This window comes from Sus scrofa, chromosome 5 (genome assembly GCF_054392235.1).
Source record: "Sus scrofa isolate SSC_HxYL_T2T_F1_AM1 chromosome 5, Sscrofa_HxYL_maternal_Yorkshire_Landrace_v2.0, whole genome shotgun sequence".
NCBI lineage: Eukaryota > Metazoa > Chordata > Mammalia > Artiodactyla > Suidae > Sus > Sus scrofa.
Window position 1 is genome coordinate 18,656,425 of NC_139387.1, and position 27,520 is coordinate 18,683,944.

At 46.0% G+C, this 27,520-nt stretch overlaps 1 protein-coding gene across 8 annotated transcripts in view; it reads left to right on the plus strand.

Annotated features, from left to right (window-relative positions):
* The window catches only part of DIP2B (disco interacting protein 2 homolog B), a 234,650-nt gene extending 211,299 nt beyond the window's left edge, over window positions 1–23,351 (plus strand). For 5 of the 8 annotated variants that reach the window (XM_084955587.1, XM_084955582.1, XM_021091658.2 and 2 more), the window contains 13 exons: window positions 32–155; window positions 2,503–2,624; window positions 4,158–4,269; window positions 7,138–7,247; window positions 7,734–7,864; window positions 9,666–9,834; window positions 10,917–11,087; window positions 11,834–11,895; window positions 12,752–12,809; window positions 13,822–13,896; window positions 15,449–15,626; window positions 17,794–17,917; window positions 19,308–23,351. In XM_084955587.1, the coding sequence (XP_084811713.1) occupies window positions 32–155; window positions 2,503–2,624; window positions 4,158–4,269; window positions 7,138–7,247; window positions 7,734–7,864; window positions 9,666–9,834; window positions 10,917–11,087; window positions 11,834–11,895; window positions 12,752–12,809; window positions 13,822–13,896; window positions 15,449–15,626; window positions 17,794–17,917; window positions 19,308–19,560 (1,689 nt within the window). In that variant the 3' untranslated portion in view covers window positions 19,561–23,351. Of the gene's footprint in view, window positions 1–31; window positions 407–1,785; window positions 2,625–4,157; window positions 4,270–7,137; window positions 7,248–7,733; window positions 7,865–9,665; window positions 9,835–10,916; window positions 11,243–11,833; window positions 11,896–12,751; window positions 12,810–13,821; window positions 13,897–14,386; window positions 14,576–15,448; window positions 15,627–17,793; window positions 17,918–19,307 lie in introns of those variants that run through there. The other 3 variants (XR_014803180.1, XM_084955585.1, XR_014803179.1) reach the window with 3 other exon arrangements.
* The last annotated feature ends 4,169 nt before the right edge of the window (window positions 23,352–27,520 follow it).

Below are 27,520 nucleotides of genomic sequence, written 5' to 3' on the forward strand. Positions count from 1 at the left end.
TCTTGTTTATTATACTTTCTTCTGTTTAAAGGGAACTACAGTGTGCACAGCCAGCTGCCTCCAGCTTCATAAGCGAGCAGAGAGGATTGCGGCAGTTCTTGGTGATAAGGGACATCTGAATGCAGGAGACAATGTGGTGTTGCTCTATCCACCTGGTAAGTGTTGGACTGGCAGCCTAGACAAGCTCTGATACTAGACGACAGACTCCAAGAGGATGGGAACTCAGGGCCATCATACGTGGCCATGGAGCTGTGCACGGAGGCTCACGCCGTGAGAACAAGCCCCACCCCCAGAGTTGTGCAGACCGAGTCTGTTGTATCTACTCTTGTGTTTCCAGGGCCTGGCAGTGTGGTAAATGTTAATGGAGTGAAAAGAGACACTTATTGGGAGTTCCTGTTATGGCGCAGTGATTAACGAATCCGACTAGGGACCATGGGGTTTCGGGTTCAATCCCTGGCCTCGCTCAGTGGGTTAAGGATCCGGCGTTGCCATGAGCTGTGGTGTAGGTCGCAGACGCGGCTCGGCTCCCGCGTTGCTGTGGCTGTGGTGTAGGCCGGCGGCTACAGCTCCGATTAGACCCCTAGCCTGGGAACCTCCATATGCCTCTGGAGCGGCCCTAGAGCAGGCAAAAAGACAAAAAAGAAAGAAAGAAAGAAGGAAGGAAAAGAGACACTTATTTCTAGGTGTGCTCAGGAACAGGACCGTTTCACCCAGTTTCCGAAAGCATGTTGTGCGTGAACCCTGACTTCACGTTCTCCATGTTGTAATTGCTGCTTAGTGTTCCTCGGTTATTACCATGTCCGTCTTCCTCAGTCTAATCGAATTCAGCAACCTTCTCTCTACAGCAGGAGGGACTCAGAATTATTTGATGACAAGTTGGTATAAATATTCAAAATTTTAGATGGAATATTTAAGTTCTTTGTCCCTTTCCTTTTTTTTTTTTTTTTTTTTTTTTTCCTTTTCTCTTTAGGGGCCGCGTTTGCAGCATATGGAAGTTCCTGGGCTGCGGTAGACACTTAGCCGTAGCCCATAGCTGCAGGCCTATGCCACAGATGTGGCAACACCAGAACCAAGCCACATCTGCAACCTACACTGCAGTTTACAGCACGGCCGGATCCTTAACCCACTGAACGAGGCCAGCGATTGAACCTGCATCCTCATGGACACTTATGTCAGGTTCCTGCTGAGCCACAATGGGAACCCCCTTGTCCCTTTCTTTATTCTGTCTCCTGACCCACTCATAGATCCACCCTGCTATGGTCTTTTATCCCCTTTACCTCATTTTACTCTGTGAATCTTACTACGCTCTTGTATTTACGTTGATACTAAGATTTTTTAGAAGGTCACCTGGTAAAGGAACTCCTCCAGCTTAGTTCCTTCAGGGGGTTGTCGTCCATCTAGCAGTTAATCACGGTGATGGACCAGAGCACTTCCCACGGGTGCCCTCCAAATCTTGGTACTGCAGAGGCTTCATATCCAATGATATGAGATTTGCTCCCTAAAACCTGCACCTGCTAGTGGAGTGACAGCTCAAGGGTCTAATTGCCCTTCACATAGTGGCCTTCGAAAGATTTAGGGAAAGCTCAGGTGTTTCTCATCTCTCCTTCCCCCCAGCCTTTTTTTTTTTTTTTTTTTTTGTCTTTTTGTCTTTTTGCCTTTTCTAGGGCTGCTCTCTCGGCATATGGAGGTTCCCAGGCTAAGGGTCAAATTGGAGCTGTAGCCGCAGGCCTATACCACAGCCACAGCAATGCCAGATCCAAGCCGCGTCTGCAACCTACTCCACAGCTCATGGCAACGCCGGATCCTTAACCCACTGTGCGAGACCAGGCATCAAACCTGTGTCCTCATGGATACTAGTCAGATTCGTTTCCACTGAGCCATGACAGGAACTCCTCCCCGTTTTTTTATTTCCCAAGTGAAGCAGCCCTAATTTCTGCAATTATTTCTCCTAAGTAATAATATCAAGTAATGATGTCAAACTGCCTCCTTCAGGTATTTTTCAAGAGGTTTCTTTATTTCTGGTTTCCTTTATTGTTATTTATTCTTCGCTTCTCTCTATATATGTTTTAAGTTGTTTTATATGTTTCTTTACCTTCAGTTTCTTCTAAATTAAAAAAAAAAAAATTCCTTTGGAGTTCCTGTTGTGGCTTAGTGGGTTAAGAACCTGACTAGTATTCATGAGGATGTGGGTTTGATCCCTGGCCTTACTCAGTGGGTTAAGGATCTGGTGTTGCTGTGACCTGTGGTGTAAATCACAAATTCGGCTGGGATCTGGCATGGCTGTGGCTAGGCTGGCAGCTGCAGCTCTGATTCAACCCCTAGCCCAGGAACTTCCATATGCTGCAGGTACAGCCCTAAAAAGAAAAGCAAAAATCCTCTGATAGTGTCTCTGTTCAGTTATGGTCTTCCTAACCCATCTGGCCTGATTTAATAAACGGTTTTGGAAGCTCTGCCTTTCAGTTTCTCAGTGACACCGAGCTGCTCAGTGACTGTGTCTTGCAGGCATCGAGTTAATTGCTGCGTTCTACGGCTGCCTGTACGCAGGCTGCATACCTGTGACTGTCCGCCCTCCTCATGCTCAGAACCTCACGGCCACGTTGCCCACTGTCCGCATGATTGTTGATGTAAGTACCAGGGATGTTGTGCCTTGTCCTCATCTTGTGAAATCCAGAGTCAGACAGCTAAGGATCCTTAACTAATTTTCCACTTTAGTTGAGTCAGAAAGTCAAATCTGTCTCCTAAAAACTGCCTCCTTTTCCTTTATCTGACCAAAGTGAGCAGCATCTTTCAGTAAAGGAATGTGGGGAAGCAGTTTTTGGTGAGATACAGCAGTGTGTTTTATCAGGAACATTAAAGAAGTGAAGCTGTCATTAACAATTCCCCATGAAACTTGTTTTTTTTTTTTTTCCCTTTTCTAAAAAAAAAATGTCCTAATAATTTTCCTGCACAGTAACCAAGGTAATTTTAGATGCCAAACTGAATTCTACCCAGTGTCAGAACACTTTTATTTTGGTTAGTTTTATAACTTCCCTTGGTATCGCATTAAAAAGGAGTCTAGGAGTTCCCACCGTGGCTCAGTGGAAACGAACCTGACTAGTATCCATCAGGACGTGGGTTCGATCCCTGGCCCCACTCATTGGGTTAAGGATCTGGCATTGCCATGAGCTGTGGCACAGGTTGCAGACGTGGCTCAGATCTGGTGTGGCTGTGGCTGTGGTTGTGACGTAGGCCAGCAGCTATAGCTCTGATTTGACCTCCATATGCTGCAGGTGCAGCCCTAAAAATAAATAAATAAGTAAATAAAAGGAGTATAAATCTTGCTCTGGAAGTGGTAGAAGTTTCTGTAGGATATGAGAATTGAAGAAAATAAGAAAAATCTGTATTGCATCATATCCTAATGTACTTTAAAGCAAAGAGTTACAAATTCCAATTTATGTAACACTTGTTTCTCTAAGAACTGCTGTGCTGTCAATAACTGGAACCTGCAGTATCAAGGCCGGGTTCCCCACAGATAACTTTATTGCAAAATTCAGTTCGGCAAAATGCCCTTGTTATGTTCTGCAAAGTAGACCAGAGCCGGGCAGGGGGGCGGGGAGAAGGGCGTTCCTTCCACTTGACACAGTTTGTGGGGAAGTTGGTCACTTTGTGTGTCCACATGCAGGTGGGCAGGAGAGCTTAGTTTCTGTGGGGACACAGAATCCCTCAAATGCAGGGTATGTCCTAGGTCCAGTATATGTCGCCATTCCTCAGACTGTTGCGAACATTTCATTCCTTCAGAGAAGATCCTCTCACCCCTCTTGTTCCCTGGGCACAGCAAAATCCATGTTTTTATTTTTCTGCTTTATCATGGTCTTCATGAAATCAAGAGATTTTGAGATCCATACCGAGATTATAACCTTGGAATATTTGAGAATCACTGTTGTAGACAATACCTTGTGTCGTGAACAAGTCCATCATTCTAATTCAGTATTACACATTTTCAGAACAAACACTGACCAGGGAAACACTGACCTCCATTGTCCTGTGTGTGTTCTCAGAAAAGCTGGTACGGCCCTGTCCCAGTGTGATGTGTGAGTTGCTTTCAGCCGCAGCCGGAGCCGCTCGTGCTACACTGGGCCAAGCCTCCCAGTGCTTATTTTTGTCCGTTTGTTTTCTAGGTCAGCAAGGCAGCCTGCATTCTCACCACGCAGACCCTAATGAGGTTACTGAGGTCCAGAGAGGCAGCGGCAGCTGTGGATGTGAAAACCTGGCCAACTATCATTGACACAGGTGAAGGGGAGCTTTCTCCAGAGCCGCTGAGGGAGCAAGAACATTGACTCTCTGAAATTTCCTAGATTCTCATGCCAGAGGTGTTTACACAGCTCTACTGTTGCACCCATTCCACCTGCTAAGACAGAAGCAATTCTCAATGTCCATCCAACCAGATCCAAAGAAGCAGGTCACAATATGCTAGAACTGTGGAAACAAAAAGTGTCTTACTGTTACTCTTGGCATCAACAAATGGTGGTTAGGTTTTTTTGCCAGATGTGACTACAGACATGTAGGGCCATAGAGAGTATTGAGAAGGTCTAATCTTTGACTTCCAGATGTGATGGAGTTGAAACAGCATTGGACCAGGACTTAGGAGACCCAGTTCTCGTTCAAGTGCAGTACTTATTTTCTCTATAACCTTGTCTGAGATTACTCTGTCCTAAATTACTACCTACTCCTGCCTGACTCACATATTTATTGAGAATATCAAAAGCAACAAAATATGTAAATACTTTGAACACCGTAAAATGTATGAACTTTTAGATGATGTTCATACTAGAGAAGAAGGGAGTTCCCATCATGGCTCAGTGGTTAATGACTAGGAGCCATGAGTTGCGGGTTCCATCCCTGGCCTTGCTCAGTGGGTTAAGGATCTGGCGTTGCTGCGAGCTGTGGTGTAGGTCACAGACGTGGCTCGGATCCGGAGTTGCTGTGGCTCTGGTGTAGGCCGGTGGCTACAGCTCCAATTCAACTCCTAGCCTGGGAAACTCCATATGCTGCGAGAGCAGCCCAAGAAATGGCAAAAAGACAAAAAAAAAAAAAAAAGAAAAAAGAAAAAAAGAAGAAGAAGGAGTTCCCGTCGTGGCGCAGCAGAACCGAATCCGACTAGGAACCATGAGATTGCGGGTTTGATCCCTGGCCTTGCTCAGTGGGTTAAGGATCCGGCGTTGCCGTGAGCTGTGGTGTAGGTCTCAGACGCGGCTTGGATCTGGCGTTGCTGTGGTTGTGGTGTAGGCCGGCAACAACAGCTCTGATTCGACCCCTAGCCTCGGAACCTTCATATGCTGCGGGTGCAGCCCTAAAAAAAAAAAAAGAAGAAGGAGAAGGCGAATAAGACACAGGGCCCTCTGGAAATGGGGGTAGAGGAAAGAGTGTGAGTTTTGTAGACAAGGCAGGCGTAAGTCCTGATCCTCTCTTACTCATAACTGCTTCATGGGGTTGTAAAGATTACATGATATAGGGTGTTTCCATTATGGCTCAGTGGTAACGAACCCTACTAGTATCTATGAGGATGCAGGTTCTATCCCTGGCCCCGCTCAGTGAGTTAAGGATCTGGTATTGCTATGAGCTGTGGTGTACGTCAGACACGGCTCTGATCTGGCATTGCTGTGGCTGTGGTGTGGGCTGAAGGCTACAGCTCCAATTCTACCCCTAGCCTGGGAACCTCCATATACTACAGGTGCGGCCCTAAAAAACAAAAAAATTAAATGATATGATGCAAAGCACTAGCATTTAGTCATAGTCATAACATCTAACTTTTTACGGAGCCCTCACCCGTGTGCTGGATATCTAGCATGTGAGGCCCACCCTGTTCTTAGACCAATCCTACTAGATAGATGCTAGTTTTATCCTCATTTTACAGATAAGAAAACTAAGGCCCAGGGAGGCTAAGTAAGTAGCAGAACTGGAAGTCAAACCAGTCAGTTTGGCTCCATTCCCAGCCTCCTAACCATTAATTTCCTCCCTACTGGTTTTCGGTGACTGTCACGTAGTGTCCCACCTCAGGAACATTTATGTGGATTTCAATGCAAGGATAACATGTATTTATACGTGTTATAGTGTGCCAGATGCTGAACTAGACTCTTTCTGCATTTGTTATTTCAGGACATTAGCAAAGTCATTTGTAATATAGACCACAGATGGGTTGGGGTGATGTTGAGATGTTCTACTGCAGTTATTGGACTCAATCGCATTTCAGGAAGACCTGAAACGTGGGCTTGTGATCCAGGCAACGAGGTTTCTTTAGGTAGTTGAGTGGCCCTTCTCTACACAAAGGAGTTGAAGATGACAGATGAAGTCTGTGGTGATGGATGACCAGAGATGGGCACCCAATGAGACAGAGATCGAGAAGTCAGAGTCAGGAGCATTTCTTGATCTGGAAAGCCAAAGGAGCCACTGAGGAGGCGTGGTTGGGGCCCAGAGCCGCCTTTGATATGCTTGGATTTGATATATTTGTAAAGCAGATTTGCGGGGAAGGGAAAGGTTATCATGCAAGAGCAAAAGAACATAATTCCCAATTCTAAATTATCATTCTTATAATCGATCATGCTACTAATGAGGAAAAACTGTCCAACTTTTAAAGCGGTCCGTGATGGCAGTAACATGTACTAAACTATCAATAATGAACTTTAACTTGAAACCAGCATAACAATAAATAAAGCTTCTTGAGTTGTTTGGAAGGACTTTATGTAAATTAACTGGATAACAACTTTGCGAGGGCCGGTATTACTGCCACTTCAGAGAGAAGGAAACAGACACCAAGGTGATGTTGCTGATAAACGGCAGGACTGGCATCTGCACACTGGCAGTCTGCTTCTTTAGCCTGCGTTTTCAGCCACTATGTTAAATTACCCCTCACTAATCTTCTAGTAAATGCTTCCACCCGATGTAGGTTTCCTTGTTTATATCATCTGGTGGTGCCCTCACTATCACCCACTTCTGGGAGTGACATATGTGAGCTGGCTGGTTAAATACGAGAAGCCTAAGCTTTAGCAAATCCCAGAAGCTAAATTTAGCCACAGCCAAGCTGCAGAAGACGGGTTGATGAGCAATGATTTTTGCTTTCCAGTGTGTCTGATTGACATTGAGTTTTTCCTTTCCTTGCAGATGATTTACCCAGGAAGAGGTTGCCTCAGCTGTATAAACCGCCCACTCCTGAGATGCTGGCGTATCTTGACTTTAGTGTCTCCACAACCGGCATGCTTACGGGAGTGAAGGTAGAGTGCTCAGGATGTATTGACTCTCTCCCTGGATGCTGGCAACTTGCTAGCTCTGCAAAAAATAGAGATGACCACTGTCCCAGGGACTTCACACGGAGAGGCCAGCTGGTTGTACGAGAGACCAGTAGGCAGGGGATCAAGGGCCTCTGCTATATTTAAATGAAAGCATTGGCTCTTCCGGAATAAGTTATCCCAAGGAATTTGTGTCATGAAGTGTTCTGAACCTGGCATAGAAGCTAACAGATAACAAGAGTTACAGTTAAAGCCAGTATGAAGTCATAGATTCGTATTTCATAAAATTCAGTATAGACAAATGAACAGAAATAGGTTACTTCACTTAGATTAGGCTTTTTGAAGCAATGAAAAATATACATCATTTTTGAGGAGTTTGGGGGAATCAAAGCTCCATGGAACTATCATGAGAGTTGCTTTTCTGCCTGTGGGATGCCAGTTCCATCCTCTTCCATGTTCCTTACCTTCCAGATGTCCCACTCTGCAGTCAATGCTCTCTGTAGAGCCATCAAGCTCCAGTGTGAGTTGTATTCCTCTCGGCAGATCGCCATCTGCCTTGACCCTTACTGTGGACTTGGCTTTGCACTCTGGTGTCTCTGCAGGTAGGAATGGAAAAGCAAAGAAACAGAATGCCGGGGAATATCTTTGGGGCTCTAACCATGTCATCCTTCCCTTTCTCTCTTAATTTGGAAAAGTTTCATTAAAATGCTGATGTTTCCAGAATGTGTGCACCTAACATATCTTTGATATTTGTTTAGATTTGTTTGTATTCCCTCTTTTCTGTTAGTCTTACGCCTCATACAAAAGGGCAGTGATCTTAGTACCTCTTCTCTGCTCCATCCCGTAACCCTCATTTTAGAAGCAGAGCCAAGTAGAAGGATGACACCTGGGTGAGATGTCATGCCTCCAACAGCCAGAATGTACCCCCCGAGGCTTGGCAGGAAGGAGTGTAATGAGATGGGTGACAGCATGTGCCTGGACAGTAGCATGTTGGTCCTGGCCAGCTTGTTTCCTGTGGAATAGCAGGTCCTGGCTCCTTCCCCTGTCCTCCGTGGGGATCTCATCTCAGACCTGCATTTTCACCTTCTTGGTGGGCATCTCCACAAATGCTTCGCAGACACCTGCAGCTGTACATCCTCCTCCCCCTAAGAAGGATGGGGTTTTTCGCCTAGGGGCCCACACTAGGAACTTGGGTGTTCTCTTCATCTCTATATCTTTATGTCTCATATCCAGTTAAACGTCCTGTCCTTTGCTTCAGTTGTTCCTTAACCCGTCTATACAAAAGAATCACCCAAGAGTCTATGAAAAAAAAATGAATACGCCTTCCCTAGACACACTAACCCGGATGTGCAGACGTGAAGAGCGCAATTGCAGTATTTAGTCATTTACTTACTTACTTATTGGCTGTGCCCACGGCATGCTGAAGTTCCCCAGCCGGGAACCAAGCCCTCCCTCCAGCAGCAACCAGAGCCACAGTGGTAATGCCAGATCTTTAACCCACTGAGCCACCAGGGAACTCCTGCAGTATTTTTTAAATATAAGAGTCCTGGGCTCCTAGTGATTCTGATCTCTACTCAAGGTTTAGGAAGTTGAGGATTCATGGCTGGAGATAGTACATATGCTATGGGACTCCGCCATTCCTTCCTTTGTATCCTGGCTACACTGTCGGGGTTCCTCTCACCTGGACTGCTGCAGCCTCTCATAACTGTCTCCCAGTTCCTCTCACCTGGACTGCTGCAGCCTCTCATACCTGTCTCCCAGCCCTCGGGGACTCGTGTTCCAGTTGCCCCCTCCTTGTGGCTGGTTTACCCCAGCTTAAAGCTGTAGTGACTGCCTGCTGGGTGAAATCTGACCTCCTTCATATAATGGCCCCTTCACAGTTCGGCCCTGACCCTTTGGGCCTCACTGCTCATCACTCCCCCAGGCATCCTGTACTCGAGTATTGCATACTATTTCTGATCACCTTAAACACACCATGTAATTGTATAGCTCTGTGCCTTTGCATACGCTGTTCCTCTGCCTGGAATGCCCTTACCACCACTCCCATTTCCTCTAGCCACTGTCCAAGTCCTGCTCACTCTTCAAGCCTCAGCTCAGGTGTCACCTACTCAGTGAAACACCCTTGCTCCTGTGTTCCCAGGTTGAGTGTCTTGCTCTTCATTCTTTGGTGATGATAGCCTGTTTTCACATCTCAGTTACCACCTCCCACAGTCTGCTTTGTTTTATAGTTATGGTGTCTTGGGAGTTGCCTAGGAACAATGCTGATTCATAGAGCGCTGTATCTAATATGACTCTACACTGTTCTTCGTGTTCAGTAAATATTTGCTGAATTGATGGTGTTCTAAACCATCAGGTTTTCTAGGATGAGTCGATAATGTCAGCTCTTGCCTTTCTTCATCGCAGTGTCTATTCAGGTCACCAGTCCATCTTAATTCCTCCCATGGAGTTAGAAAACAACCTTTTCCTCTGGCTCTCCACTGTCAACCAGTACAAGATAAGAGACACTTTCTGCTCCTATTCGGTGATGGAGCTCTGCACCAAGGGGCTTGGAAACCAGGTGGAGGTGCTGAAGGTAAGAAGCAGTTGTAACAAGGAGGCAGCCCTGAGAGATCCTAGAGAACTGGGCTAGGCGTGCTGACACCCCACCTAGCGGGGCCAGCCAGCCAGATCTGCCCGCTTGTTTCTAACCAAGCAGGTGTTGTAAACCTCAGGCAGTTTCTCTCTTCCACTTTCTAATTTAACACACTCTTTCAGAGTTGAATCTGATTCTGACATTGTGGAGAAGTTAAAACTAGTTGACAGGCTGAATAGACATGACTTTATGTGAAGATGAATTGGAACTGTGACTTCCAGGAGGATTTTTTTCTCCGAAGAATTTGCAACCTGAGGATATGAGAGATTGGGGACTGCCCTAGAGATAAGGCGCTCGCTCATTCGTGTATCTATCAGGTGATCATATGTCTGACCTGCATATGAGAGAGTCAGAAGACACTGAATTTTCTTTTGTAGAGAAATATGACCTTAAGAAATATGAAGAAAAGAGGAGTTCCCATTGTGGTTCAGCAGGTTAAGAACCCAACTAGTGTCCATGAGGACATGGGTTTGATCCCTGGCCTCGCTCAGTGGGTTAAAGGATCTAGTGTTGCCACAAGCTGCAGTGTAGGTCACAGATGTGCAGCTCTGATCCCGTGTTGCCATGGCTATGGTGTAGACCGGCAGGCAGCTGCAGCTCCAATTGGGTCTCTAGCCCAGGAATTTCCATATGCCCCCAAGTGCAGCCCTAAAAAGGAAAAAAGAAAAAAGAAAAAAAAAAGAATAAAGAAAAGAGAAGATTAGATCTCTACGTTGCTAATTTGTTTTTCTCCCAGTGCTCTCTCTCCATTTTGAAGTAGGAGGAAATCTAAGATACAGAAGTGGAGAGCTAAGATTTTTAGTTGAAAAAGGAATGAAATAGAGAAGGAGCAGATTGACCAGTGGATGATGATTTTAGTGGAATGCCTTGGCATTTGGTGAAAAGGTGTGTCTCTTCTCTGGGTGTGTGAAGTGAGCACACATAGTTTCTCAACTCTTCCTGACCACATTGGTAGCGCAGGGGCCCTCCTTCCTCAGTGCTCCTGGAGCCTCACCTCAGCTCCTGTGCCTGGTGTCTTGCAGACCAGGGGAATCAACCTCTCCTGCATCCGGACGTGTGTGGTGGTGGCCGAGGAGCGGCCCCGCATTGCCCTCCAGCAGTCCTTCTCCAAGCTCTTCAAGGACATCGGTCTGTCCCCTCGGGCTGTCAGCACCACTTTTGGATCCAGAGTCAATGTAGCGATATGTTTGCAGGTGACGATCATGAAATGGTGCTTGTGGGGGGGCGCCGGGAGCACAAACTTCCACGGACTTGTGGTGGGACTCTGGGCTTTTTATTTGGACTTCACTGGGCCTTATGAGAAGAGTGAGAGCCAAAGAAGGTGGCATGGGACTTCTTTTGGGGTGCAGTGGGTTAAGGATCCAGCGTTGCCACAACTGTGGCTCAGGTCAAAGCTGCAACTAAGAGTCAGTCCCCGGCCCGGGTGCCAGTCCCATATGCCACAGGTGCCAAAACCAAACAGAGATGGTGGCGCACATGGGTGGATACTTCCAGGTCCTCTGTCACCATGGTTGGGTGACTTTGGAGCAGCATCATGACACTTTAACCCTGAAGCCCTCTCGCGGGCCCCTTGCTGTCCGCTTGGCCCAGTGTCGGTTTTGAAAATCCCGTAGATGCTGGTCTGTCTCATCCCTGCTTTGAGTCCAGAGACGAGGACCCTCCTCGACCTGGTACCCTCAGTGCTGCTCCGGCCCCTGGCCTACTTCCCGGGGGGAGGAAAGGAGAGAAGGATGAGGAGAAAGCCAGGCCAGGAGTCTCTTTCAGGTGTTGACTGCAACCCTGCCTCATCTGGTCGAAAACAGGGTGAGCTTTCAAAATGGAGTTCACATTTTTGATGGATGTGGCTAAATTGTCTATTTCTTGATTTGAAAATGTGAGATATGGAAATACCATTCATTCAGATTTTAAATAAACAATGCATTGATTCGTTTTTCTTTAGGGAACCTCAGGGCCTGACCCAACGACTGTGTATGTAGATCTGAAATCATTAAGACATGACAGGTACAGTGGGTCTGTTATGCTTCCTTCCTATTAGCCCTTCTGAGCAGAAAAAGTTCTGAGCCTCACGAGAGCCAGCTCTCTCCCGCATGCCTTTTGTTTGTGTCTTTCGGGGGCTGGGGGGTGGGAAGAGGGGAGGAATTCGTTATTCATGCCTAATAAGATTTACATGTATAAGAAGGAAGTTTTAATCCTCACAGTTGCTTCACTGTTCTTTAATGCTAACATGTAATGCTGGGATTTTGTAACATTCGACTTAAATTAAAATGGCCAGGCTCTTTCCTCTGAGCCTTTAAAAATAACTGAGACACGGTAAATGAGGCAGAGCAGGGTTTTTGAAACAACACTTTGTCTGAGCCCCAGGAGTAAAGGCCTGCCCCCTCGTCGGCTCACAAGTGAGTCGTAGCTATGTCCCAAGGGGAGCTCCCGGTCAAGGCTCTGGGACCCTCTCCCTGGGCTTGGGCTGTGTTCCCAGGGTGGCCCGTGGCCCTGACCCCGCCTACACAGGCAGAGCGTCCCTCTTGCTGTGGCTCTCAGCCTGGGGAGAGTTTGCCCTCCGGAGGACATTCGACAGTGTCTGGAGACAGTCAGGGTTGTCCCAGCAAGGGGGTGCTACTGACATCTAGTGGGTATGGAGGCCTGGGGTGTTGCTAAACCTCCTGCAATGCGCAGGACGGCCCTCCCCTAAACTTACCACGAAATAGCTGACCCAGAATGTCAGTGATGCTGATTGAGAAACTGCTCTAACGGGAGGAGAGGCAGATGGGCCGTCTCGGGAGGGCAGCATACACCTCGTCTGGCACACGGGGTGCAGTCATTGTTTACAGGCTCGTGTGTCGTAAATACTGCTCTTCTGCAGGGTTCGTCTTGTGGAACGGGGTGCCCCTCAGAGTCTGCTCCTCTCCGAGTCTGGGAAGGTAATTTGTTCTGTTAACCATTGGGAAGCTGGCCTGTGGAGAAGTAGTTCATTTTAAAGAAACCTGAAGCCATGTAATATATTAACAGCTAGGGCAAGACTGAATCGCCATCTGGAGATAATTCAACATTTTCACTTAGCCAGTCTTTCAAATTCATGTGGGCACATAAGTAAGAAGAATCCTAAATTTGAAGGTTCTTAATTCCCATAGATTTTTTTTAAAAATCTGACCGCCATGTTATTCTTATTTGACAAAGCAGTGAGATGTGGTGTTCACTATATTCAAGGCGAAGAGATGAGCAACCTAAAGAGCGCCAGTTCTACCTTTATAAATGTTACAGGGGGAAGTAACAATAAAAAAAGATATTTGAGGAGTTCCCGTCGTGGTGCAGCGGAAACGAATCTGACTAGGATCCATGAGGTTGCAGGTTTGTTCCCTAGCCTCGCTCAGTGGGTTAAGGATCTGGCGTGGCTGTGAGAGCTGTGGTGTAGGTCACAGACATGGCTCAGATGTGGCGTTGCTGTGGCTGTGGCATAGACCAGCTGCTGTAGCTCCCATTAGACCCCTAGCCTGGGAACCTCTATATGCCGTGAGTATGGCCCTAGAAAGCAAAAAAATAAAATAAAATTTTATTTATTTATTTATTTATTTTGTCTTTTTGCCATTTCTTGGGCCGCTCCCGCGGCACATGAAGGTTCCCAGGCTAGGGGTCCAATCGGAGCTGTAGCTGCTGACCTACACCACAACCACAGCAACGCAGGATCCGAGCCACATCTGCCACCTACACCACAGATCACGGCAACGCCGGATCGTTAACCCACTGAGCAAAGGCAGGGATCGAACCCGAAACCTCATGGTTCCTAGTCGGATTTGTTAACCACTGCGCCACAACGGGAACTTTTTTTTTTTAAGATATTTGAGAGTGATTTCTTAGATTAGAATGAGAGTTAAACTATTCAAGGAGAGATTTCATTGAACTCAGCCTTTGTGTTTTCTCTTTGATTCTTCTTAGATTTTACCTGGAGTGAAAGTAGTTATTGTTAATCCAGAGACCAAAGGGCCTGTTGGAGACTCTCACCTTGGAGAGGTATGTGGAATTTCCCCCTTTCCTCTGAAAAGTCAGCAGTGAAAGACTTGAGGGCTCATACAGTGAAAGACTTGAAGTCAATGAAACTGTGGATTTAGCTTTCCCTCCTGGTGAGTTTACAAGCGTTTTCATCTTTTTCTGTAAGGCACTAGACTGAAATGGACAGAAGGGGGAGATTGAGACCAGGACGGCAGAAGATTTAGGCGCCCAAACTAGAACTAGTCCTGGATTTATCCACTGACGTTCCCTTAGCTGAAAAGGCGAAATGGACAGGTCCCACCTGTTCCCTCTATTAAGGAATAAAACGAAAAGAAGCCACAGATTTAAAATGTTTAAATGTATACAAATTCTATTCCAAAATGTATCAGTTTTTGTGTTAGTATAAAAATACTTAAAATACTTAATTTTTGGAGTTCCCATCGTGGCTCAGTGGTTAACGAATCCGACTAAAAACCATGAGGTTGCCGGTTCGATCCCTGGCCTTGCTCAGTGGGTTAAGGATCCGGCGTTGCCATGAGCTGTGGTGTAGGTTGCAGACGCAGCTCGGATCCTGCATTACGGTGGCTCTGGTGTAGGCTTGGCAGCTACAGCTCCGTTTAGACCCCTAGCCTGGGAACCTCCATACCCCGCAGGTGAAGCCCTAGAAAAGACCAAAAAAAAAAAAAAAAGGACCAAAAAAAAAAACTTAATTTTTTTCCCCCAAATGTCTGTGCGACACTGATATGTCATCCTTTAGCCCACTGGGAGGAATGCTGTAGGCGCAGGAGCCAGATGACCTGGGCAAGTTGCTTAACCTCTCTGGGCCTCAGTTTCTTTACCCATAAGTAATACTTGCACCTATGTAGTAGAATTATGTGACAATTCAATTCATTAATGCCTGTGTTTCTAATACACATGGGCCAGCCCCCGTCACACAGTGAATACTGGTGTCACCACTGTTGTTGGCTGGTGCCATGTTTACATTGCAAGTTCAAATACCCTGTAGTGTTTGCCTGCCAGCTTTGTAACTCAGATTCAGAGCGCAGACATGATCCCTTGGTGGTTTTGGAGACTGAAAGAGAAATGAGCCAGGAAGGCAGCATAGCCTCCAGGTTAAGAGCCCAGCCTCTGTGGCCACACAGGCTTGGATCTGCATTTCCAAGTTTCTGCATCTTACACAAGTTATTTAACTCCTTGTTTTGTCTTCTGTAAAACGGGAATGACAGCAGCATGGACTGTATTGTCAGGTCATATATATAGGTCAGGATTGTTGGAGATATAAGACATACAAAGTACCTCCCTGCTCAGCACATGTTGAACACTTGATAACTGTCAGCCACATTGTTGTTATTGTTATTGTTGCAGCTGGGTTGTTGTTAATATAAAAATGAGATTAAAAAGCTAAATGGGATCTAAAAAGCTCTAGGACGCAGGTTCAGTCCCTGGCCCAGGAACTTCATATGCTGTGGGGTGGCCAAAAAAAACAAAAAAAGAAAGCACATCAAAATAATCAGTCCCAAGAGAGCTGAGTTGATACTGGTGAAAGGTGACCACCGCCCTTTCCTTGTTGTAGATTTGGGTGAACAGTCCCCACACAGCCAGTGGCTATTACACCATCTACGATAGTGAGACTCTTCAAGCTGATCATTTCAACACTCGCCTCAGCTTTGGGGATGCTGCTCAGACCCTCTGGGCCCGGACGGGATACCTGGGTTTCGTCCGTCGGACCGAGCTCACAGCGGCCACCGGAGGTATCTTGACCAACTCTTCCCCCTTGTCCCGCTCTGCATTTTAGCCCCCAGCCCAGGCTGGCTTTCTGCAGCCTGCCTTTGGATTGGGGAGCGTGTGTATTGAATTCTTCTCTCTGTGACTCTTGAACCCATACGTGAATTTACATGCATTTGAAGTAAGACTCGGCCCCACGAAGAGGATCCAGAAAGTAAGCACGGGGGCAGCATGTCCGCTCCCCTGAACCGTGGGGTAGCTCGGCCAGGCGTCATAGAGACGTGCCTGGTGAGAGTGGCTTGCAATGAGTACATGTCCCTGGCAGGACGCAGACCCTCAGCCCTCATGGGCTCCATCCCTCAACAAGCTCCGGGAACAGGTAGTTCACCTCTTGGTTCCTGGGCTCCTGAGACCCATGAGGGGGGAGCCAGTGCAGAGGAGCTGACTTGCTGCGGTGCTCTGTCCCTTTGGCGGTCCAGGTGGGGCATCGAGGCTGCTTGGCCAGGTTCTCGTGTAAGGAGTCATCCTCTGCCCAGCTGGTTGTCGTGGCCTCACTGCCATCTGCCTTCAGCCTTTCTCCTTAATGGCACGAATAGCCACTTTAAAATACCCAACACTGATCGTACACAACAAGAACTGACGCAAATCACTCACTGCACTTGACCGGCTAGAATCAAGCCAGGTCATTTCTCCGCAGCCCTTGCATCTGACCAGCGTCCATGGTCTCTCCGTGTTTCACAGGGAAGCAGGATAACATACCGCACATGAGGGAGGCATCCTTCGCCGGGGTCTTGGTGCTGAAGCCTGCCTCTGCCGTTTGCGGTGTGAACCTCTCGGTTTCCTACCTGGAAAATGGGAGTGATGATGTTTCCTGCTTGTGGGAATGATGTGAGATTCAGCGGCACGATGCCTTCATGTTCCTAAAACAGGGCCTGACCCACAGAAAGCACTCATTAGGCATTAACCACTGTGTTTCTATTGTTTTTGTTACTGCAGGCGTCATAAGCGCCTCTTGTGTGACAGGAACTCTGCTGGCCTTCCTCCTTCTCTTCTGTCCAGCAGCTCCTAGCACCTTGTTTCACTAAATTTTTCAAAGACCTTCCTTTTCCTGAAACTGTAACATTCAGTAGACCTAGTTGAGTAATCTCTTTTCTTCAAAATGCAGAATGTATATAGACATAAACCATGTAGCTTTGTGTATACAGTGTGTGCATAAAATCTTTTTAAAAAAGTGAGTGAGACCTCTGTAATGTCATGCTGGCTTACAAGGACTAGGAGTTCCCATCGTGGCTCAGTGGTTAACAAACCCGACTAGTATCCATGAGGACTCCGGTTCGATCCCTGGCCTCACTCAGTGGGTTAAGGATCTGGCGTTGCCGTGGGCTGTGGTGTAGGTTGCAGATGCGGCTCAGATCCTACACTGCTGTGGCTTAGGCCAACAGCTACAGCTCTGAATCGACCCCTAGCCTGGGAACCTCCATATGCTGCGGGTACAGCCCTAAAAAGACACACACACACAAAAATCCAGGACTAGTCTCTCTGTGGATTCCATGAAAATGTCTAGAATCAGTGATACCATGTTCATTTCTTTTCCATTTCAAATCCTCTCTCCTCCTCCCCTCCCCAGCCATCATCTGGCTAATTCCTGTTTACCCTTCAAAGCCCAGAGTGGCTTCAGCTTTTCCTTCTGTGAACCCTTGTGCTGAGCTCGGAGGAGGGGGGAGTGTCCGCTGCTCCCCTCACCCCTGCGCACAGAGGTCGCTGGGCTTACCGCCTTCCCCTGGGACGTCTGTTGTGTGTCTGTTTCCCTGACTAGGCAGTAAGCATCGTCAGGGCAGGAATCACGTTCTGTCATCTTTGTCTCACCAGCGTGAAGCACGAATCCTGGCCCATGGTGTTAGCAACAACAACAATAGTAATAGCTACTGTTTCTCAGCACTTAGAATATGCTAGACATCTTATTAACCCCCTCATGTGACTTATCTCCCTTAATCTTCACAGCAGCCATTTATCACTGCCCCCACCTCCCAGAGGGGAGGCAGGACGTGGAGGCTTAAGTAATTTGCTCCAGGTTACACGGCCGGCGAGTAGGGGTACCAGGGGACGCGGGGGCCATCTGCGCCCTGCGCTCTCGCAGCAGTGTAATGCCCTCAACGTGCCTGATGAGCCAAGTCCTCTTTTTCTCTCTGTCAGAGCGACATGACGCACTGTACGTGGTGGGAGCCCTGGACGAGACGCTGGAGCTGCGAGGCCTGCGATACCACCCCATCGACATTGAGACCTCGGTGTCCCGGGTCCACAGGAGCATTGCTGAATGGTAACCCCCTGCACAGGATAGGTTTCCCTTCGGCTGCGGCTGAGAGTTAAATGGCTCGGGAGTCAGCTCTCGGTACCAGACACCACCTGCAGACATGCGACTGGAGGGGAGCAAGAAAATAGATGGGCGGATTCCTGGGTGCGCCGTCTGCTGAGACAGGCGAGGCCTTGGTGGCGGGAAGACAGGCTCCATGGACCCACTGGGGGGCTGAGTTATTTTTAGTGATAGGCACTTCGTTGCAAGGGACCTAACTGATCACCCGCCTCTAGAAAGCTGGTAGAGTGTAGTGGGAAGAACTGTGACCTTTAGGCCAAAGACCCAGCCTGACGGCCCAGAGCTTCCATGGAGGCTGCTTTCCTCATCTGAAGATACCTTCTCTGCTTCTTCCTGATTATCAGGAGGAATCAAACGAGAATGTGCTTCATAAACCGTCAGGCGATGATAAGCAGGTGGAAAGAAAGGATCGTTGTTATTCTCTGGCCCCATTTCTTTCTCTGTGTGGGAACTCCCCCTGACAAAGGCTCTTCCTGTTGTGGCTCAGAGGGTCATGAACCCAACATAGTGTCGGTGAGGATGCAGGTTCAATACCTGGCCTCGCTCAGTAGGTTAGGGATCCGGTGTTTCCATGAGCTAGTCGGATTCATTTCTGCTGCACCGGAAACAGAAACTCTCTAGACATTTGACTTTTGATGTAACCAAACATTGTGTGCATTTTTCTCTAATGACTGGAATTATTTTTAAAAGCAGTTTAACACTGCATATAAGAGGTCAGGTCATACCTTCTAACCCAGCAGTCTGTAGGGAGTAGAGTGACTTTCCGCCTTACAGCGAGCGAGCACAGCAGGAGAGACACTTGCATGGGACACTAATCTCAGATGAGCCCAGGCCGACTCCCTTCATGTTTGGTGTTATTATGTAGACAGTAATCTTAGAGCTCTTAATGTTGCAAATGTCTTCAAAATAACTTAAGCAAAAGAGAGTTAATGGAAAGCATACCCGGTTATCTCAGAGGTTCCTAAAAGTCCCTGATCAGCTCCGGATCTCAAGAAAAGTAGAAACAAGGGAGGGGAGGGCCATGAGGAACCACCCTCTTTTCACTTTCTTGAGCCGTGTGGGCATCCACTTCATTCTTCCTCTCCTCCCTGAAGAGCCATCCTCTGCCCGGAACTTAGCAGTCACACACGTCCTCTGTTCAGGTGACCACGTCCAAACTCCCAAGAGGTTGCGGGAGGCTCCGCTAGTCAGCTCCGATCCTAGGGGCAAGGTCCAGTGTTACAGAGGATCCTTCCGGCTGGATCCGAGAGAGAAGGCAGTTCTCAGAGCAGAGGAGGAAGTCTTAGACAGAGTCTGTAAAAGATGACAGCTTAACTGAATGTCATTGAAATTGCAGTGCCGTGTTCACGTGGACCAACTTGCTCGTCGTGGTTGTGGAACTGTGTGGCTCTGAACAGGAAGCCCTAGATCTGGTCCCTTTAGTGACAAACGTGGTCCTGGAAGAGCATTACCTCATCGTTGGCGTCGTGGTTGTGGTGGACCCAGGCGTTATCCCCATCAATTCCAGAGGCGAGAAGCAGAGGATGCACCTCCGTGACAGCTTCCTCGCTGACCAGTTAGACCCCATCTATGTGGCTTATAACATGTAACCAGCCTTGTGGGGATGACAGGGGCCATCCCGCAAAACCACAAGGACCAAAGACCCATGACTAGGAGCAAGCTTTCAAATGGTGTGAAATAAGCTGGGATGGCTACATTATATCCTTCATCTCATCCTGTGGGCTTCTGCAATCACACGACACACAGGAAAGGGGAATTCTGTGGGGGCAAATGAAAAAAATGTTAACAGTCTGTTAGTCATGAGCTTTGACACGGCGTGAGCAGCATGTTACTAAAGCAGTTACATGCATGTTGCATTTTTTTCATCTGTTGTAAATACTTGTATTTTTATCTAATGCTGTTTTAGAATTTTGTAAGGGAGTTTAATGAATTCACACGAAGGGGGTAGTCTGAGTTACACAGTTCCCCGCTCTGTACTGTATTTTGCCATTTTACCATAGTTGGACATTCTGCGGTTTTTGTTAACATGGAACTACTCGGCTCCCTTTTCAGCAGACCCATAAGCAAATCAGATAACCCACGGAATATGAGAATGATTATATATGTAATTCTCCACTCTAAAACATTTTGACCAGTGTTTTAAATGTGTAAATAGAAGCACACATAATTCAGCTAAAACATTGAAGAATTGGCTTTGTATAGTTATAACCACTAAAGTAGAAGCATTTCTACTTTGAGAGACTCTCAGTATTCCCTTGACGCAGTGTAACTGAATAGGTGACTAAAAAGTGCAAACTGGTTGCAGGTTTTGCTGCCCATTGTTCTATGTCTCTGTTGGCTGGTGTATTTTATAAACTGAAGCCGCCTATGTTTGTTTTTAAAGCATATATTCCCAGACTCAGCTTGCGCTTTTAAGAATTCAGTCTATTTCTATAAGCTGAAAAAAACCTCAGTTGAAAAATCAAAATGTTAGGAAAAAGCTAAAATTCATGAGATCCCACCCAATTCTAAGGAACCACAATAACTGGCTCCGGCCCCCGGTGTTGAAACTGTCTTGCGCATTTAGAGTGACTGCATAAGAATTTTAGAATTTCCTCTTTTCCAGGCCCATTGTAAATTGTGTCCGCAGTTACACACATAGCTTCTCTTTTCTGAAAACTGAAGAGCATCCTCTGTTCTGCCAGTTCACGGGGGCAGGGATTTTAAGAACCAGATCAACAGTCTGGGAAGGCAGTGGGATCTACAGTCACGTGAAGGCGTCAGACCGCATAACGACGCACCTCAAAACTGACCTGACCGATTTGGGTTGCCGTATAGCCAGGCTTATGCTGAAATGGGGGAAGTCTGATGTATGCAAGAAACTCTTTTGAAATAACTGCGGTGCCCAGGCCAAGCGGACTGAGCCTGGGACTGAGTTTGGCCTCTGGCTCAGTTTCCTTTCTTTAGTCTAATACTTCATGTATTTGAATATAGTTGAATTTTATTATTTTTTTCTTACAGAAATATTTTTAAAAATTTAAAAAAAAAAAGACTCAAAGCGAACAGAGTTAACTTGTTAAATCAGAGTGGTTCTCTTTGACCCACTCTGGTCTAGTGTGTAAATATTTATTTAGACTATTTTAATAATACATATTATTTACCCCACTGTAACATCATGTAAACTAAATATGTTTTTAAACAATTTTTAAGACTTGTAATTACCCTGGAAATAAGGTTTATAATGCAAAGACCAGACCCTTCACCACGGCAGCACTCTCGGGGGGCTGCTCTTCCACAGTCTCATACTCGAGGCCACTTTATTGACTCCCTTTTACACAAACCTCTTTTCCTCCCAACTCATTCTCCGCAGAGGGCAGCCCTCAAGACATTTTCCAGTTGCACATCTCTTTTGCCACATGGATGATATTGATTTATACATGATGGGAGAGGTTCTAGAATGTACAGGAGAAAAGCACTTGCATTAGGGCAAGAAATCCCGGTGACTAGCCACAGTTTGAGAAAACCAGCCTGCTTAGTTGGAAAATAATTCTCTTAAAATAGTTTTTTAATGATTCTCTAAAAGGCAACATTTTAAAAAGTAAAAAGAGGAGTCCCGTAGTGGTTCAGCAGGTAAGGGATCTGGCGTTGTCACTGCTGTGGCTCTAGTCACATCTGTGGCATAGGTTCGATCCCTGGCCCCAGAACTTCCACATGCCACAGGTGCAGCCTGAAAAAAAAGAAAAAGAAAAAAAGAAAAAAACAGGTGAAATTGATTTTAATATATTTTATTTAACACAATTATCAAAAATACTATCACTTCAATGTGGAATCGATATAGAAATTATTAATGAAATCTTTTACTTTCCTTTTTTCATATTAAGTCTTTGAAATCCAATGTGTATTAATAAGCACATCTCAGTTTGGACTAGCCATGTATTTAAAGTTTTCAGTAGCTACATGTGGCTACCGTATTGGACAGTGGATCTATACTCATTCCTTCAAATAAAATATTCCATTAATCTCACTGTATGGCCAACTCCCTGTTATTTAGGGGCTGATTATCTAGTTTTGTAGCTCCTCAGCCTCTGATTTATTGTTATTTTTCGCTTTCTAGCCTTGTGGCTGCTTTATTTATCTTTTGCCTATCCCCCAAAGCCAGAATATGCTAGTGAAAGAAAGCAAGCTGAGATGGGAACTGCACCAGGAACTCTGGTAAAGGATCCTCTGGGAGGGGAGAGAGTCCAGTCATTAGCTTAGAGGTGTTTGTGGGATCATCTGCAGATTTAATGCCTAGTTTGTTGCAGACTTGATAAGAAAACTTTGTCTTGACACAATGCTCTTAAGTCTTTCCACATTAAATAGAACTTATATGGTAGAACTGATTCTCAAGACAGGCCACAAAGGCCATTACTGATAGAAACAGCCTTGCCAAAACTCTGGAACACACTCTGTCTGGGTTTTTATGTTTGGGGTTGGGGGAGGGGGAGGACTGAATAGCAAGCCCTCGTTTCAGATAAAAGAAATCTATTCATCTGAAAGTTTTTGAGCCTCTTTCTGCCTCTCAGCAGAAAAGGTAGATCAGGAAGGGCTGCCCTAGGGCATATGCCATCTCCTGCATCCGTGACACCCTGGGAGTGACCAGCATGCTAACGGGCATCAGTAAATCCACAGTCTTTCTGTCCTTCCTGCCTCTTAAAAGACCCCTAGTCCCCAGTGCCAAGTCCTCCTGAAGCTATGCTGCCTCAGGCTGTTTAGGGACCATTGCCTGTCTATTGGTCACATGAGTGTCTCCTTAGCTGTAGTCCCTGGGCAATGCTTGCTTAATGCTTTCGTTGAATCAACAGAGGGCCCGAGGCCTTAGATATTTTTTAAGGTCTCTGCCCCAGGCATGGTGCTCAATATCTTGGCCAAATAAATTACTTTCCTTGAATATCCAGGAATCTTTAGACTAAAGCAATGAGGAGTTATCACCTCACCCTCAAACTCCAACATAATCTATGCCTTAGAGTTGTTTTCGTTGTCTGCTTTAATGTAAAAGCGAGAGTGTTTGGAGCAAGCTGCAGTACTCCAAATACACAACAGGCCTTTTCTTTCTCATTCATACAACATTTCTGGTTTAGGTATATGTAGATGGGCCATGTTATTTGTCCAGAGGAAGAGAGTGTAAAGATATAAGAATAATTTTTTAGTCCTAAATGCTGTTTTGTTTATTTTCTGTCAAGATATTTACCAGTGTCAGATTCAAACTGTAGTACTGTGTAATTATGTATAAAGATTTTTTTTTATTTATTTGAATTTAGACTAGATATACATTTTTAAATTTAACATCTGGCTGGACAGTGTCCTATTAACTCATTGAATGTGTTTCCTTTGTCTTGTGTTAATAAATATTGATGCCTGATTGTGTTTGATGCTTCACACTTTGGGAGAATTGATAAATTAGAATTAATCTTTTTTTCTTTTTGGGGCCGCACCCACAGCATATGGAAGTTCCCAGGCTAAGGGTAGAATTGGAGCTGCTGCTGCCGGCCTATGCCACAGCCACAGCCACAGCCACAGCAGTGTCAGATCCAAGGGGCATCTGTGACATACTCCACAGCTCATGGCAACACCGGATCCTTAACCCACTGATTGAGGCCAGGAATCAAACCCAAGTTCTCATGGATACTAGTCAGGTTCGTTACTTACTGCTGAGCCACGACAGGAACTCCAGAATTAGTAAATTTTTAATTAACATCAGATCATAAGACCCAAAAAAAGCCGGAGAGGTCTAATAAGGAAAATGAACACAGAGATCTGAAGTTAGAGCAAACCCATTCTGTAAAAGGAGGCCAGATCAAGGAACAGTAGAGTCATTTTGAAAACTAGTAAGGCTTTTGTCAGCAACAATTACAACTTAGTCCTCCTACCCATGTGGCATTTGGTAGTTTTAAACCATTGATCATAAACTTGAATTTTTTAAAAATCTGTCATTGGGCTGTATTTCAGCTTTTCCTAAAATGATGCTTCATTTACTCTTCCATTTCCTGGTTTCAAGAAACTTGAGAGTTTTTTATCAAATGGCGCATATCCTCAGATACTGGTCCTTGAATTACAGTGTAAGCTATTCAGGCAGCTGAGACCTGTTTTTACTTAGCACGCATTTATTGAGCGCCTACCCACTACGCAGAAGACACTGTTAGCAAATGAAGCTAGAGAAAAAGATCAAGTAACTGCCTTTAAGAAGATACAATGCAGTATACTCAGAGTTACAAGTAAGAGATGGACTGTGGGAGCAGGTAGGATATCCCTCACTTCTCTAAAACCTCCATGCTCAGTCTACAGAGATGAGTATTCATTTCTGAGATAATTTCTCAAGTAAATACGGGCGTTCCCATCATGGCGCAGCGGTTAACGAACCCGACTAGGAACCATGAGGTTGTGGGTTCAATCCCTGGTCAGTGGATTAAGGATCCAGCGTTGCCATGAGCTGCGGTGTAGGTCACAGACAAGGCTCCTGTCTGGCATCGCTGTGGCAGCTGTAGCTCCGATTAGACCTCTAGCCTGGGAACCTCCATATGCCACAGGTGGGGCCCTAAAAACCAAAATAAATAAATAAATATGATAGAGCTGACCAAAAATAACATGGAACTTGCAAATAATGGAGATTTCTAAGGATCAGATATAAGAGAGAAATTTATATTAAATTCATTTAAAAAAAGAAAGACTAAGGATAAATCAGTTGTATTTTTAAAAAAAGACCTACAGGAGTTCCCATCGTGGCTCAGTGGTTAACGAATCTGACTAGGAACCATGAGGTTGAAGGTTCGATCCCTGGCCTTGCTCAGTGGGTTAAGGATCTGGCGTAGGCTGGTGGCTGCGGCTCCAATTCAACCCCTAGCCTGGGAACCTCCATGTGCTGTGGGAGCGGCCCTAGAGAAGGCAAAAAGCCCTAAAAAATAAAAATAAAAAAGATTTACAAAAATAGTAAAATGAAAAACAAATTAATAAATACAAAATAAAGGCAATGGAAAAGGTTCAGTGAAACCAGAAGCTGATTTGCACACACAATCCAAAAATAAACTAGTAGGAAACACAGGAGAATGTAACTATATGGTATTTTTTAACTTTTTCAGGGGGGAAGTTGCACCCACAGCTTGAACCCATGTCACAGCTCTGGCCCTAGCTACTGCAGTGACAGTGCAGAGTCACTGCAGGGTCTTTAACTTTGCTGTGCCACAAGAGAATTCCTAGAGTATTTGTTTAATCTTGAGGGATTATTGTAATTTGCAGTAAGTTTGAATTTTAAATGAAATGAGTAATTTCCTAGAAACTACGATTTGAAAATTTTGCTCAAGAAATAGAAAATTTGGGAGTCCCTGCTGTGGTGCGGTGGGTTAAAAATCCGAGACTGCGGAGTTCCCGTCGTGGTGCAGTGGTTAAGGAATCCAACTAGGAACCATGAGGTTTCGGGTTCGGTCCCTGCCCTTGCTCAGTGGGTTAACGATCCGGTGTTGCCGTGAGCTGTGGTGTAGGTTGCAGACGCGGCTCGGATCCCGTGTTGCTGTGGCTCTGGTGTAGGCCGGTGGCTACAGCTCCGATTGGACCCCTAGCCTGGGAACCTCCATATGCCACGGGAGCGGCCCAAAGAAATAGCAAAAAGACAAAAAAAAAAAAAAGTTTGAGGATCAGAGAGGATCAAATCAAAGATCGTTCTATACAATAATCTTACCAACAGCTTAAAAGAGAAAACCATATGATTAGCTCATCTCAGAAGAATCTTAAAAAAGATAAAGTTCAACATTGACTAGTGAACGAAATGGCAAAAAGCAAGGAAGAGGAGATTTCTTTAATAGATCATCTATTACAAACCTACAATAAAAAAAACCAGCAATACTTTTTTTTTTTTTTTTTTTGCTTTTTAAGTCTGCACTTGTGTATGGAAGTTCCCAAGCTAGGGGTCAAATCAGAGGTGCAGGCCTACACCACAGCCACAGCAACGCCAGATCCAAGCCGTGTCTGTGACCTACACAGTGCTTACAGCAACACTGGAGCCTTGACCCCCTGAGCTCCTGGGCCAGGGGTTGAACTGGCATCCTCATTGATGCTAGTCGGGTTTGTTTCCCCTGAGCCACAGCAGGAACTCCAATGGTGATGCTTCAAAAGCACGACCATGGAAGTCAAGACTATGATGAGGATGCTTACTGTCTGTCATAGTTTCTATCCAGCATTGTACTTGAGATTATAACTTGAATAATTAGGGGAAAAGAAATGAGCTATATGGCGTTCTTACCATGGTGCAGTGGGTTAAGAACCTGACTGCAGCGACTTAGGTCACTGAAAAGGTCTGGATTCAGTCCTGGCCCAGGAACTTCCATGTGCTGTGGGTGCAGCCGTTTAAAAAAAGGAGCTATATGAACTGGATACAAAAGAAAATATTTGTAGACAATATGATAGTCTATAGAAAATACAAGAGACGGGGGAGTTCCCATCATGGCTCAGCGGTTAACAAACCCAACTAGTATCCATGAGGATGTGGGTTCGATCCCTAGCCTCGCTCAGTGAGTTAAGCATCTGGCATTGCCCTGAGCCGTGTTGTAGGCTGCAGATGCAGATTGGATGCTGCATTGCTCTGGCTGTGGTGTAGGCCAGTGGCTACAGCGCTGATTCAACCCCTAGCCTGAGAACCTCCATATGCCCTAAAAATTAAAAAAAAAAAAAAAAAATGCAAGAGACTACAAATTTAAACAAGTAGGCATTTAGCAAGAATGCTGAATAGGAGTTCCCGTCGTGGCGCAGTGGTTAACGAATCCGACTAGGAACCATGAGGTTGCGGGTTCGATCCCTGGCCTTGCTCAGTGGGTTAACAATCCAGCGTTGCCGTGAGCTGTGGTGTAGGTTGCAGATGCGGCTCGGATCCCGCATTGCTGTGGCTCTGGTGTAGGCCGGTGGCTACAGCTCCGATTTAACCCCTAGCCTGGGAACCTCCATATGCCGCAGGAGCGGCCCAAGAAATAGCAACAGCAACAACAAAAGACAAAAAAAAAAAAAAAAAAAAAAAAAAAAAAAAAAAAAGAATGCTGAATAGGAGTTCCCATCGCGGCGCAGCAGAAATAAACCCAACCAGGAACCATGAGGTTGCGGGTTCGATACCTGGCCTCACTCAGTGGGTTAGGGATCTGGCGTTGCCATGAGCTGTGGTGTAGGTCGCAAATGTGGCTCAGATCCTGCATGGCTCAGATCCTGCATTGCTATGGCTGTGGTGTAGGCAGGAAGCTGTAGCTCCAATTCAACCCCTAGCCTGGGAACCTCCGTATACTATGAGTGCAGCCCTAGAAGGCAAAAAAAAAAAGAGAAAAAGCATACTGAATACAAGATAAACATAAAAATCAAAAGCATAAGTCTCTAGCTTATGATGATGGAGTTAACTTGGTGAGACTAACTCTCCCAAGGTAGAAATAACTACATTTAAAGATGAATTCCGGAGTTCCCGTTGTGGCTCAGTGGTTAACAAATCCAACTAGGAACCATGAGGTTTGCAGGTTCAATCCCTGGCCTTGCTCAGTGGGTTAAGGATCCGGTGTTGCCGTG